Genomic DNA, 13,195 nt, shown 5'->3' on the forward strand with positions numbered 1-13,195 from the left:
GGCGGTGGTGAGGCCCCTGCTCAAGAAGCCTTCTCTGGACCCAACGGAGCTAGCAAATTATCATCCTGTCTCCAACCTTCCTTTCTTAGTGAAGGTTGTTGAGAGTGTGGTGGCTCAGCAGTTCCCGCGTCACCTGGAGGAATCTGATTATCTAGACCCGCGCCAGTCCGGCTTCCGACCCGGACACAGCACAGAGACGGCCTTGGTCGCGTTGGTGGATGATCTCTGGAGGGCAAAGGATAGGGGTTGCTCCTCTGTCCTTGTCCTATTAGACCTCTCGGCGGCTTTCGATACCATCGACCATGGTATCCTATTGCGCTGTCTGGAGGGTTTGGGGGTAGGAGGCACCGTGCTGCGGTGGTTCCGCTCCTACCTCTCTGGCCGGACGCAATGCGTGTTGGCAGGGGAGTAGAGGTCGACCCCGAGGCCCCTCACTTGTGGGGTCCCGCAGGGGTCGGTCCTCTCGCCTCTCCTGTTCAACACATATATGAAGCCGCTGGGCGAGATCATCCATGGTTTTGGGGTGGGATACCATCTGTACGCTGACGACACGCAGCTGTACATTTCCACCCCAAACCACCCCAACGAGGCCGTCGAAATGATGTCCCGGTGTCTGGAAGCCGTGCGGGTCTGGATGGGGGACAACAGGCTTAAGCTCAACCCCTCCAAGACAGAGTGGCTGTGGCTTCCGGCTTCCCGGTTCAACCAGTACATTCCATCTCTGGCCATCGGGGACGAGCAATTAGCCCCGGTGGAACGGGCGCGCAATTTGGGCGTCCTCCTAGATGCCCGGCTGGCTATGGATGACCATGTGGCAGCCGTGGCGAGGGGGGCGTTCCACCAGGTTTGCCTGGTGCGCCAATTGCGACCCCTTTTGGACCGGGATGCCCTGCACACAGTCACTCACGCGCTGGTGACGTCCTGCCTGGACTACTGCAATGCTCTCTACATGGGGCTCCCCTTGAGGTGCGCCCGGAGATTGCAGTTGGTCCAGAATGCAGCCGCGCGGGCAATTATGGGGAGAACGAGGTTCTCCCATATAACACCTCTCCTGCGCAAGCTGCACTGGCTTCCTGTGGCCTACCGGGTGCGCTTCAAGGTGTTAGTTACTATCTTTAAAGCGCTCCATGGCACAGGGCCTAGTTACCTGTGGGATCGCGTTCTGCCCCACACATCCCTGCGACCTATTCGCTCGCACAGAGAGGGACTCCTCCGGGTGCCGTCCTCCAGAGAGTGTCAGCGGGCGGCGCCCAGGAGTAGGGCCTTCTCTGTGATGGGCCCTACCCTTTGGAATGACCTCCCCCCAGACATTAGGACAACAACTGAGCTCCGCTCCTTCCGCACGAAACTTAAGACCCACCTGTTCCGACTAGCCGGCCTGGCTTAATTTAGAGCTTCTCCACCTCTTGGGCATTTTTATTTGTTAATTTTAATTTTTAAACTTTAATTATCATTGGGGTTTTTAATTGTTTTAAATTATTGTAATTTATTTATTTATTTCCACCTCCTCCATATTGTACTGTTGTGACCGCTGCTAGTGTACGTCGCCCCGAGTCCCTTGGGGGAGAGGGGGCGACTAAGAAGTCAAATTAATAATAATAATAATAATAACTCACAGTAAATAATAAAAGTTTTTTTTTGCTAGGATCAGGAGTTTGCTTCATGCTCTTGAGAAGCCTAGGTTAGAACATCCCTACTGAAAGCAATTAAAACATCAATTTTAAATATCATTTCTATCATTACCTTGATTTTTACATATCCATGGGCCACATCCTGGGGCTCACATGCTGAAGGAAGGTATTCTTCCTGGTCAAGAAGCTGTGGAATAGATAATTAAACGAATGAGATTTCAAGGACCAAATCAACCTGTCCAGGATAGGGAATCTATTATGATTAGCAACTGATCTCTACGATGTTTAGTAACAGGATTTTTTGCCCCATTCCTGAAGTTTTTCCTTTTAAAAAAAATCAAGGGAGATGTCAGGAATTGAACTTGAAAGGTGAAACTTCAACATGAAGAGAGCATGCTCATTACTGAACGAAGACTTAGTATCTTTTTATTTTAAATATTTATAATCTGTCTCTATCATTACAATGATTTTGCATCGTTGTAATGCTTGTAAAAAAAAAGCAATAGTTAGACTTCATGAATAAAACCTGGCAATAATTTCAGAAGACACATAATAGCTGAATTGAAAGAGGACAAAATGCAACATTTTTAATTTCACATCAAGAGAAGGACCCATCTTTTCCATACTGCTCCCAGGAAAACTAAATGAACACCTCAACTTGAAGGAGATTTCACTTACTTACTAGTAACAGCTGAATTAAGTCAATTGCACAAACATAAAATAACCATACTGACTAGGTTCACACAACACTCTTGAATGCACTGAGAAAATCAATCTGTTCCAGCAACAAATCAAGGTTGAAGATGGATGGAGGAATGGACAGATGTGCAGGGAAATGTACAAATATTCAGGCTAACACCTCTTGTAATAAATATAGATAACAGAGAAGTTTTAATTGATGCAAGTATTCAAGAACCTCCTGCTAAAATAATATAATAGTATTTTCCAAATATCTATGATATAACAAAAAGGATTGAAAACCCAATTAAAAAAGTAAAAAGGGAGCTGAAATTCATTCTGCTCAATTTCTCATAAAAATTCCATTCCTGGAAGATAATGAAATCCAGCTAAAAACGATTTAAAAGCCCACATTTAAATGGCCTGCTTTTAAAAACAATCTTGCTAAGGGGAAAATGCCCTTCTAAATATTTCAAAATTTTAATGCAGCACAAATCCAATAATTTGCTCACTGCAAAGGTAGAAAGAAACCTGGGTCCACGGAGAAAAGCAGATCCCTGTGTTTTGTTTTTTTAAAGGGAAAGAAGCAGATCCACTTTCAAGGAATCAGCTGCTACGTGAGTTGGATGAAGTACTTTTGGGTAGACCTAACAAAAGTATTACAGAAAAAAAAAAGTGTCCATTGCAGCACAAAGTAACCAGATCCTGCTGGGCTTTAAATGGCCAACCACTGAGTCAGGTTTACAAGGCTAATATTGTATACCCAGGAATCTGGAAATCAGCCAGTCCTGGGCAACTGTCTCATTTCCATCACCATAATGCCTTGCCACTAATCTCCTCCTGGGTTCAGCTATTGTTGTCATCTTGCAGATTAGTCAAGGCAGATACAGATACAGTGTTGGAGGCAGGAGTGGGATTCAAAAATTTTAGCCTCCTGCACTATATGCGGGGGCGGGGGGGGGGGGGGGCTTTTGCCTTCCTCAGGCTCTGGAGGTTTTTGTTAAGCCTCCGGGAGGGTGAAAATGGCCTCCTTTGGTCTCCGGAGGGAGGCCATTCCAGATGCCGGAAACGGGCCCATTTCTGGACTTCTGGGAGGCCTGTTTTTTGCCCTTCCCAGGCTCCGGAGGCTTTCCTCGAGCCTCCAGCAGAGCGAAAAGGCCAGAAATGAGTGTTTCCAGATTTCCGGAAGGCTCATTTTTCACCCTCCCAGAGCCTCTGCGCGGGCCCTGCACTTACCTGGCATCCAAAATGGGCCACGTGGAGACTCCTGGGAGGGGCGGGGTAAGGCAGTCCTTGCAACTACCCATTCAGCGAACCAGATGTAAAATTCCGAACCAGTTGAATCCCACCTCTGGTTGGAGGGGATCTTGTAGATTATCGAATCCAACCCCTAGCCCAGCAGACCCTACACCATTTTGGACAGATGGCAGGCCAGCCTCTTCTTGAAAGCTTCTCACTGTCCGAAAATGTCTCCTTTCCAGGTTGAATCTCTCAATACAATACAATACAATACAATACAATACAATAGTAGAGTTGGAAGGGACCTTGGAGGTCTTCTAGTCCATCCCCCTGCCTAGGCAGGAAACCCTATACAGTTTCAGCCTTGTCTGGCCTTCAGGTGCTTTGGAAAATAGCTTGACCCCTTCCTCTCTGTGTACTTATGTATTAATACTTTACTACTTTTATTTTTTTAAAATTTTATTTTATTTTGAAACAAACATAAACACACACAAAATATAAAAACCATCCTCCAGTTACATATTACTTTTCTATTTTCCCCCTTTCCCCCCATTTTTCATTTAATAGTGTGTCATCGGGATTTCTATTTCTCTCTCTTGCTTTCTTTTCTTTTCTATATTCTTATTCATATTCTTTCTCTAACCAATCATAAAATCTTCCCCACATCTTGAAGAACACCGATTCCTCTTTATCCTTTATTCTCAGTATTAACCTATTCATTTCTGCACAATCCATTTTTTTTCAATAGGTGTATTAGGATGGTAAAAAAAAGCAATCTCAATTATATATCTTAATTTTTATATGGAAAAATGAATGTTTAAAAGGGTTAAAATAGAATAAGAATAATAACTATGAGAACATATACCTATAAATGTATGAGACCAAAAATAAAAAAAACTTTAAAAAAATACTTTGGGTCCAAATTATCTACAGGACTTCCCACTACTTTACAACAGAAACCTGAGTTCAGTTTTAAGATAATTCTAGAGATTCTCTAATTATTCACTTCATTTTCCAAATTAAGGCAATTATTTACTTCATTTTCCAAATCAATACAATGCACCCAAAGAGCTTTGCAATTGCTCAATGATTCCTAATTTGTGGAATTTGTGCTGAAAAATATATATACCGGGCCTTCCTGTTTGCTTTGAAGAAAGCTTTAAAAGTTTGTTCTCTTGACTTGCTTATTTGCGACAACTTTGTAGCAAAGTTTGAAAAAATAAGACCTGTATGAGATCAAAGAAACTGCTTATACCAAAGCCCAGATAAGGACTACTTACCTGAACCCCAGTCAGATCCTGAAGCTGCTTCAAAGCAGACTCAGCTTCTTCCACTAGGATTGTTGTCATCCCCATCTTACGAGCAGGCTTTAAGTTTGCACCAATGTCATCCAGATAAATAACCTAAAGTGAAGAATGAATCAAGATCTGCTGCAGGTGGAGGGCCCTTATTCCAGGAAAAAAAATTCTTTATTCAGGCAATCTACATGCTGCAATGAGAGAAGTGGAACTTTGCAAAATGTACTAAGTATGCAAAATGAATTTACAGAACAGGAAAGAATAATATATAAAATAATGCACTGCCCTCCCTCAAAATAAAGGATCTTATTAATTAATCCCTCTATCTTTAAAAAGATCAATAGCACTATTGCACAGTTTTAAACATATCCTCAACCTTTAGGACTAGAATGTTAAAGTAAGGGGAAAGAAGATTTATAAAGAAAAACTATGCAATACAGAGTTTTTTCTTTATAGAAAGCTTTAAGCTTTGGGGTGGGGGTAGAATAGGAAAAAAATAAAATTTGCTGCACAGGGGGGAGGGGAACATGTTAATTCCATAATTATCTCACTTATTTAAGGCACACATTATGCACATTATTATTTGCCCTTAATAAAATGTTTAATAGAGCAAATCAGAGTGTATTAGAGAAGAGATGGGAAAATACCTATCACCTTCTGGAATTCTAGTCAAATTTCCCTCCCTCACAATTACTTTTCAAAGATATTAAAGAGAGAAATAATATCCGATTATAGATCTCTAAGGTCTCATTAATACTGAAAGTACCATCGTGTTTAATAGGCCTCAAAGTGAGATTTCATTGAATCACCTCTGAAATCTAAACTAGCGAGAACTGAATCCCAATAAAAATATCTCCAGACCATGACGAAGTCTCTTGGAACATTATCAACTCTACTACACACTACAAGCTGATGTAGTGAGTGATACAGACAGGCAAAGCTGGAAATCTGTTAGAGAAGATGTTGAGACGTCACTAACCTCTTCAGGTGTTACATTCAGCTCATGTAATGCATACTCGTAAATCTTGGGATCTGGTTTCTGCAGGCCAATCCGACAGGACTCAATCACATTGTCAAAATATTTCCTCAGCAGACATAAGGCAAATCCTGTTTGATGCCTGCTAGGAGTATCATCAATCCAGTTGTTTGTCAGGACAGCAATTCTGAAACCTGAAAAGAGGCAGGAAATTGAATAAATGAGGACTATCTGTATTTATTTATTTTAAGATAAGACAGCCCTTAAAACAGGGGTGTCCAAACTTGGGAACTTTAAGACTTGTGGAATTCAACTCCCAGAATTCCCCAGCCAGCCATGCTGGCTGGGGAATTCTGGGAGTTGAAGTCCACAAGTCTTAAAGTTCTCAAGTTTGGACACCCCTGCCTTAAAATGTCTGTACACTTTAATTTTCATCACTGGCTTATAAATAGGTGGCACATTTTTCATAGCATTTTCGCCAAAGATTTGAGGGTCGGATTATCTGTAAATTATGCGGGTATTTTGCCTTTTGGTACTGTCCATGGGGTTTTATATACAAAAGTACTTTGGCCACCTAATGAGAAGAAAGGACTCACTGGAGAAGAGCCTAATGCTGGGAATGATTGAGGGCAAAAGAAGAAGAGGACAACAGAGAATGAGGTGGCTGGATGGAGTCACAGAAGCAGTCTTTGTGAGCTTAAATGGACCCCAGAGGATGGCAGAGGACAGGAAGGCCTGGAGGAACGTTGTCCATGGGGTTGCAATGGGCCGGGCACAACTTTGCATCTAACAACAACATGGGTATTTTAAAAATATATTACCATATAAGTATATTGGCGAATAAGCCCATCCATGGATAAGCTAAAACCAAACTTTGAAGTAGTACTTTGCAACCTAAAATGGCTTATCCTTGAGTATATACAGTAATGATTTTTAAAGCTAAATCAAGTATAAAAAGCACAGAGGAGATGCACCTTCTTGAAAAAGGCATTTGACTCTTCCCCTTTCATTCTCATGCACAAAAAGGAATGGGTCTTCTAAGAGTTCCTTCTCAAAGAAATAGAGCATTTTCCAGTTTAAAAAGAACTAAATTGATTTGACGATAAATAAAATGAAATACATACAGCAGGCATTGAGGCACTGCCCTGCATAACAGAAGTTTTACCTTTTTTCTTGAGAAGCGTAGCAGCCTTCAGGAAGGGTTCATTCAAGCCACTTTCTGCCATCATTTCGACAAAACTCTCGCTCAATGAGAAGTTTTCAGGGAGGGGGATATTAGAAGTAGAAGAAACTTTCTTGCAATCATCTTCAAAGTCAGCAATAAGCTAAAACAGAGATGTTAAAATACAACTATGTTTATTTTAACACAAATAGAGTGGGACAGAACAAAGTGATAAGGACATCCATTGTAAGCATATTAAACATGGAAGGTGACTATGTTAGGAATAGAAGTGGGTGTACTTCATAAGCTATAAAGGAATTCCTGGTTTGAGCTTCCTGAAAAATCCCCATATGATGGGTCCTGAATATTACATTTCTAAGAAATGAAACTGGTGAGACAGAAAGTAGCTGTTCTCACAGTAGAGAGAGTACTATACCAACATGTATCAGATGCCTCCCAAGGCCATCAATAATCCACCAACTCAGAAACATGGGGAGGGGAGAAAAGGCTAGAATTTAATTCCCAGATCATCAACAAATATAAGGTATTTGATTTACATGTATTTCAGTGAATAGAATTTCTATGTGTACATTTTTGCCTGCAATGAAGAAACTAATTTTGCTGGGTGATATTTTTGTGAGCTTTTTGTCAAGTAAGCCAATATCTGAATAAGGCTTTATTTTATTTACTTTTTTTTCAGTTTAGACACTATCTCATTCCATACTGGCTTCAGAGAACAAAATAAAGAAGGCAATATGTAATAAATGAACTAGATGGGAATTTGCCCAAACAAATGACCGGGCGTGGCCGTTGGACACGCCCGGTCATTTGTACCAACCCCAGCACCCTAGGTGGCCAGGATCTACAGAGCCAGGGCCTGAGGCTGATGTTGTGCAACGTGAGGTCTGTTGTCAATAAGGCCCCCATCATTAATGATTTGATCTCGGAGGGGGTGCCGGACCTTGCAGGGATAACGGAGACCTGGTTGGGCCACGAGGGTACCGTGGAAATATGCCCACCAGGATACCGTGCATTCCATCAGCCGCGGGCCCTGGGTAGGGGTGGCGGGGTAGCGGTGATTATACGGGAGGATCTGGAGCCGAGAGAGTTCACTGTGCCACAGATATCCGGGTGTGAGTCTCTAGGCGTGAAGTGGGGCCCAGGGAGACAGTTGGGCTTGCTGATTGTATACTTGGCTCCTCGCTATGCATCAGCGGCCCTGCCTGAGCTCCTCGAGATGATTGCAGAGATGGCGGTTGAGACCCCCAAGCTATTGGTTATGGGGGATTTCAACCTGCCGTCGATAGGCGAGTCATCCGAGGCGGCTCGGGAGTTCATGGCTTCCATGACAGCCATGGACCTAACCCAAATAATTCAGGGCCCCACACACGAGGGAGGCCACACGCTGGACCTTATTTTTGTCTCCGGCCAGTGGAAGAGTGATCTGGGAATAGGGGAGTTAGTTATTACACCCCTGTCATGGTCAGACCACTCACTTCTCCGGCTCGACTTTCCAGGCGCTACTCCCCATCACGGGGAGGTGGAACCAGAAGGTCCTAGATGGTTCCGCCCCAGGCGCCTGATGGAACCTGAAAGGTTCCAGACGGAGCTTGGGCCACTTCCTGTAGCACTGACCCGCTCCCGGATGGAGGACCTGGTGGCCGCATGGAACAATGCGGCTGCCGGGGCCTTGGACCGGGTTGCGCCTTTGCGGCTTCTCCTGCGGCAGCGAGCCACCCTGGCCCCTTGGTTTACCGAGGAGCTAAGGGTGATGAAGCGCCGCAAGAGACGCCTAGAGAGCAAATGGAGATCTTCACACTCCGAATCTGACCAAACACTATTTACGGACATACCTTGTGGCATTAAGAGTGGCCAAGCGTCAATATTGCGCCACCCTTATTGCGTCCGCAGATAACCGCCCTGCCGCCCTGTTTCGGGTGAACCGCTCCCTCCTTTCGCAGAGGCCACGGGAACCCCCTTGCAGGGTAGAACAGAGGAATTTAGGGAATATGTGCAGGACAAAATCGGTCAAATCCGTAGCGACTGGGTCCCCCCCAGTAGTCCAGGGGGGACGTCGGAGGCGAGTCTTGAGGGACCATTCTGGGAGGAGTTTGACTCTGTTGCTGCCGATGATATGGACAGGTTGCGTGGGCGACTGCGAGCCACTACATGTTTACTGGACCCGTGTCCCTCCCGGCTTATACTGGCATCCTGGGAGGTTACACGAGGCTGGCTCCAGGAGTTAGTCAACGCTTCTTTGAGAGAGGGGTCCTTGCCGGCCGCCTTGAAAGAGGCGGTGGTGAGGCCCCTACTCAAGAAGCCTTCCCTGGATCCAGCTATGTTAACCAACTATCGTCCTGTCTCCAACCTTTGCTTTTTGGCAAAGGTTGTAGAGAGTGTGGTGGCGCAACAGTTCCCACGCCACTTGGAGGAAATTAAATATCTAGACCCGCGCCAGTCCGGTTTCCGGCCCGGTCACAGCACGGAGACAGCCTTGGTCGCGTTGGTGGATGATCTCTGGAGGGCCAAGGATGGGGGTTGCTCCTCCATCCTGGTCCTATTAGATCTCTCAGCGGCTTTTGATACCATCGACCATGGTATCCTATTGCGTCGTCTGGAGGGGCTGGGGGTGAGGGGCACCGTCTTGCGGTGGTTCTCCTCCTACCTCTCTGGCCGGACGCAATGCGTGCTGGCAGGGGAGCAGAGGTCGACCCTGAGGCCACTCACTTGTGGGGTGCCACAGGGGTCAGTCCTCTCGCCTCTCCTGTTCAACACGTACATGAAGCCGCTGGGTGAGATCATTCGTGGTTTTGGGGTTGAGTACCATCTGTACGCTGATGATACTCAGCTGTACATCTCCACCCCGAACCACCCCAACGAGGCCGTCAAAGTGATGTCCCGGTGCCTGGAGGCCGTACGGGTCTGGATGGGAAGCAACAGACTCAAACTCAACCCCTCCAAGACGGAGTGGCTGTGGATACCGGCGCCCCGGTTCAACCAGTGGGTTCCATCACTGGCCATCGGGGGCGAACAACTGGCCCCCGTGGAACGGGCGCGCAATTTGGGCGTCCTCCTGGATGCCCGGCTGTAGATGGATGACCATGTGACAGCTGTGGCAAGGGGGGCGTTCCACCAGGTTCGCCTGGTGCGCCAATTGCGCCCCCTATTGGACCGGGACGCCCTTCACACAGTCACCTGTTGTGGCCCAGCCGGTGCTGCTGTCACCAGACTCCGAGAGTGATACTCCATACGAGTCAGCTCCAGAGGAGATGTGCGATCCTGGACAGGATTCGGAGGCTGAGCAGGAATCCGAGAGTCTGGTCGGCCACCAGGTGGCGCCAGAGGCATGGAGCAGCGGTGAGAGCCAGAGGAGGAGGACTCCCGATGCCCTGCCTTGGAGCAGCGGGGAGGACAGTGACTCAGGACTTAGCAGGGCGTTTCTAGATGCCCGTTTCCGGCGCACCCACAAACGCAAGGAGCGTGGGCGTAATTATAGGCAGTAAAGAGCTCTCAGGTGCTGTTTGGGAGACACCCTTTTTAGGTTATAAAAGGGTTGACTCTGGAGAGGCTCTGCGTAGCAATCAACAAAGGACTTAAGCCAGCAACTCTAGTCTGGGATCCTGGCAAGCTGGATAGCTGCTTTTGTGTGTTCTATCTTTGTGAGTTCTGTCTTGGTGGCTTGCTGCCACAAAACCTCGTCTGTTGGTGTAATAAACCTTGTTCCCTTGTACTGTTCCGGAGTGTGTGTGCTGTGTGGGCAACGGAGGAAGGGGGGTCAGAACAGTCACCCATGCGCCTGGACTATTGCAATGCTCTCTACATGGGGCTCCCCTTGAGATGCACCCGAAGGCTGCAGCTGGTCCAGAATGTGGCCGCGCGGGTAATCATGGGATGTACCAGGTACTCCCATATAACACCTCTCCTGCGCGAGCTGCACTGGCTACCTGTGGCTTTTCGGGTGCGTTTCAAGGTGTTGATTATCAGCTTTAAAGCGCTCCATGGCACAGGACCTAGCTTTCTGCGGGATCGCATCCTACCCCATACATCCCTGCGACCAATTCGCTCTCACAGGGAGGGACTCCTCCGGGTGCCGTCCACTAGGCAATGCCAGCGGGCGGCGCCCAGGAGTAGGGCCTTCTCTGTGATGGGCCGAACCCTCTGGAATGACCTCCCCCCCGATATTAGGACTACTACTGATCTCCGCTCCTTCCGCAAGAAACTCAAGACCCACCTGTTCCAATTAGCTGGCCTGGCCCAATTGTAGTTTTAATTTTCAATCCTCCTGGCCGGCATTTTAAATTTTAAGGGGTTGTCCTTTTAACCTGTTTTAATTTTTATTATCACTGTACAGACTCTATATTTAATTTGTTTTTTTAAAAGGGGTATTTAAGTTGGTTATTGTATATACGGTTTTTAGCTTTTGTCTGTACACCGCCCCGAGTCCCCTCGGGGAGAGGGGGCGGTCTATAAATTCTAAATAAAGTAAAGTAAAGTAAAGAGAAAATATATACAAAACAGAACTATCAAGGGCTACCATGCACGCTTAGCCCAAGATTTGAGAGAACTGTCAGATTTTTTTAAAGGCTTCTGGAATGACACAAAGGTGAGAACCACATGGATCTCAGAGGGAACCACATTTTAGGGGGCGGGCGTTGCAAAACAGAAGGCATGCTTCAGATTCAGATAGATTGTGTTGTTCAAAGAGCCTAGGAGTCTGGCAAACCTATACGCTTCTACTGGCTGGGCTAAATTACAGAAGACAAGTGGTCCCTTAGATAACCAAGCCTCATAGGTCTATGGAAATTGCCATTTAATACTTGCTACATTGCCTGTAAGGGAAGATTTCTCCACCATAAGCCATGGTGGCACAGAGGTTAGAATGCAGTACTGCTGGCTGACTCTGCCTACAGCCAAGAGTTCGATCCTGACTGGCTCAAAGTGTTCTGACCGAAGCTTCCCAAGAGCCTGAAGCAAACTCCTGGTCCCAACAAAAACCCTTTTTATTAATTTGCTATGAATTCTTCTCATTCACATCCAGCAAAGTCTTTCAAGGGAGGATTTACAGTCACAGACCTTACCTGGCTTGGAGAGCTGCCAGGCCAATATCTGCAAAACTTGGCAAGGATTCTCAGAGAGTCATGAACCAATTAAGCTAACTAACTGTCTCCTACAAACTCCACTCCCCTTTCATTCCTCGAGGGGCCATTCATTGTCCACCTGTGGCCTTACTCCCAAGTTGACCCCTTCTTTAGCTGTTCTCTTCATCTGCAATTCTGTGCATGCGCACACTGGGAACAGGCTCCAGCTGTTCGTCTGCCTCACTGCTGTCTGACTCTGTCAACATCTGATAATTAGCATATGGCTCTGGCCCCCTCTAACCCTCATCAGAGCCTTCCCCAGACTCCAGGACTGGCCCATGTTCCTCCCCAAACTCCTCACTGTCCGAATCTGCTGCTAGCTCTGCTGGCTGCTGGCGGGCCGCAACACTAGGTTGACTCAGCCTTCCATCCTTCCAAGGTTGGTATGAGGACCCAATGAGGACCCAGATTGTCAGGGGGAAATATGCTGACTCTGTAAACGGCGAGCGGTGCATAAGCCTAAGTACTATTGCTATTGTGGCATCCTGAATAATGTGAGTCAGACTCATCCCATCCATCCCTTTTCTGCTCCATGAAATTCTGCTCCTCCTTTCTGCTCCTGGTGCCCAGAAACCCTTTGCATAAAAGGAGATGCCGGAAATGGAGCATTGGTGTTTATACAATTTGTTCTTCCCAAAGCTATGTTCTCTTCCAAAAGCAACTAATTCTTACCTGAGTTAATCCAATCTGTCCAGTCATCCCTTTGGAGAAAGGTCCATCGGAGCCACCATGTTGAACGACTTTTTGAAAGAAATTTCTGGAAGTTGAAAGACAAGTTCAAATTAGAGAATAACGGTTCTTTTCAAGGGATACAGCAGTTTGGCTTGTCATCACACCAATGGTAGAATACTGTGCATCTAAATATCAAACTATAGTTAATCAGACTTTGCTGCAGGGATATTGGTAGAATGCAAGGCAAATCTGAGAAAAATACGAATACCGTATTTTTCGGAGTATAAGACACACCTTTTTTCCCCAAAAAAGAGGCTGAAAATCTGGTGCGTCTTATACCCTGAATACAGCATTTTTTGCGTCCTGAAACCATGCCCCCTTCACCCAAATAGCCGTGCAGA

General features: G+C 46.2%; 1 protein-coding gene across 1 annotated transcript in view; it reads right to left on the reverse strand.

The window, feature by feature from the left end:
- Positions 1–13,195, reverse strand: part of EPHX2 (epoxide hydrolase 2) — an 84,591-nt gene that overhangs the window by 63,255 nt on the left and 8,141 nt on the right. Inside the window, exons 2-6 of the mRNA XM_081944311.1 lie at positions 12,795–12,879; positions 6,988–7,147; positions 5,826–6,016; positions 4,829–4,951; positions 1,744–1,818 (exon numbers count right to left, since the gene is read on the reverse strand). Coding sequence (XP_081800437.1) covers positions 1,744–1,818; positions 4,829–4,951; positions 5,826–6,016; positions 6,988–7,147; positions 12,795–12,879 — 634 coding nt within the window. The remainder of the gene's footprint in view (positions 1–1,743; positions 1,819–4,828; positions 4,952–5,825; positions 6,017–6,987; positions 7,148–12,794; positions 12,880–13,195) is intronic.

This window comes from Natrix helvetica (assembly GCF_964273705.1).
Source record: "Natrix helvetica genome assembly, chromosome: 2".
Lineage (NCBI taxonomy): Eukaryota > Metazoa > Chordata > Lepidosauria > Squamata > Natricidae > Natrix > Natrix helvetica.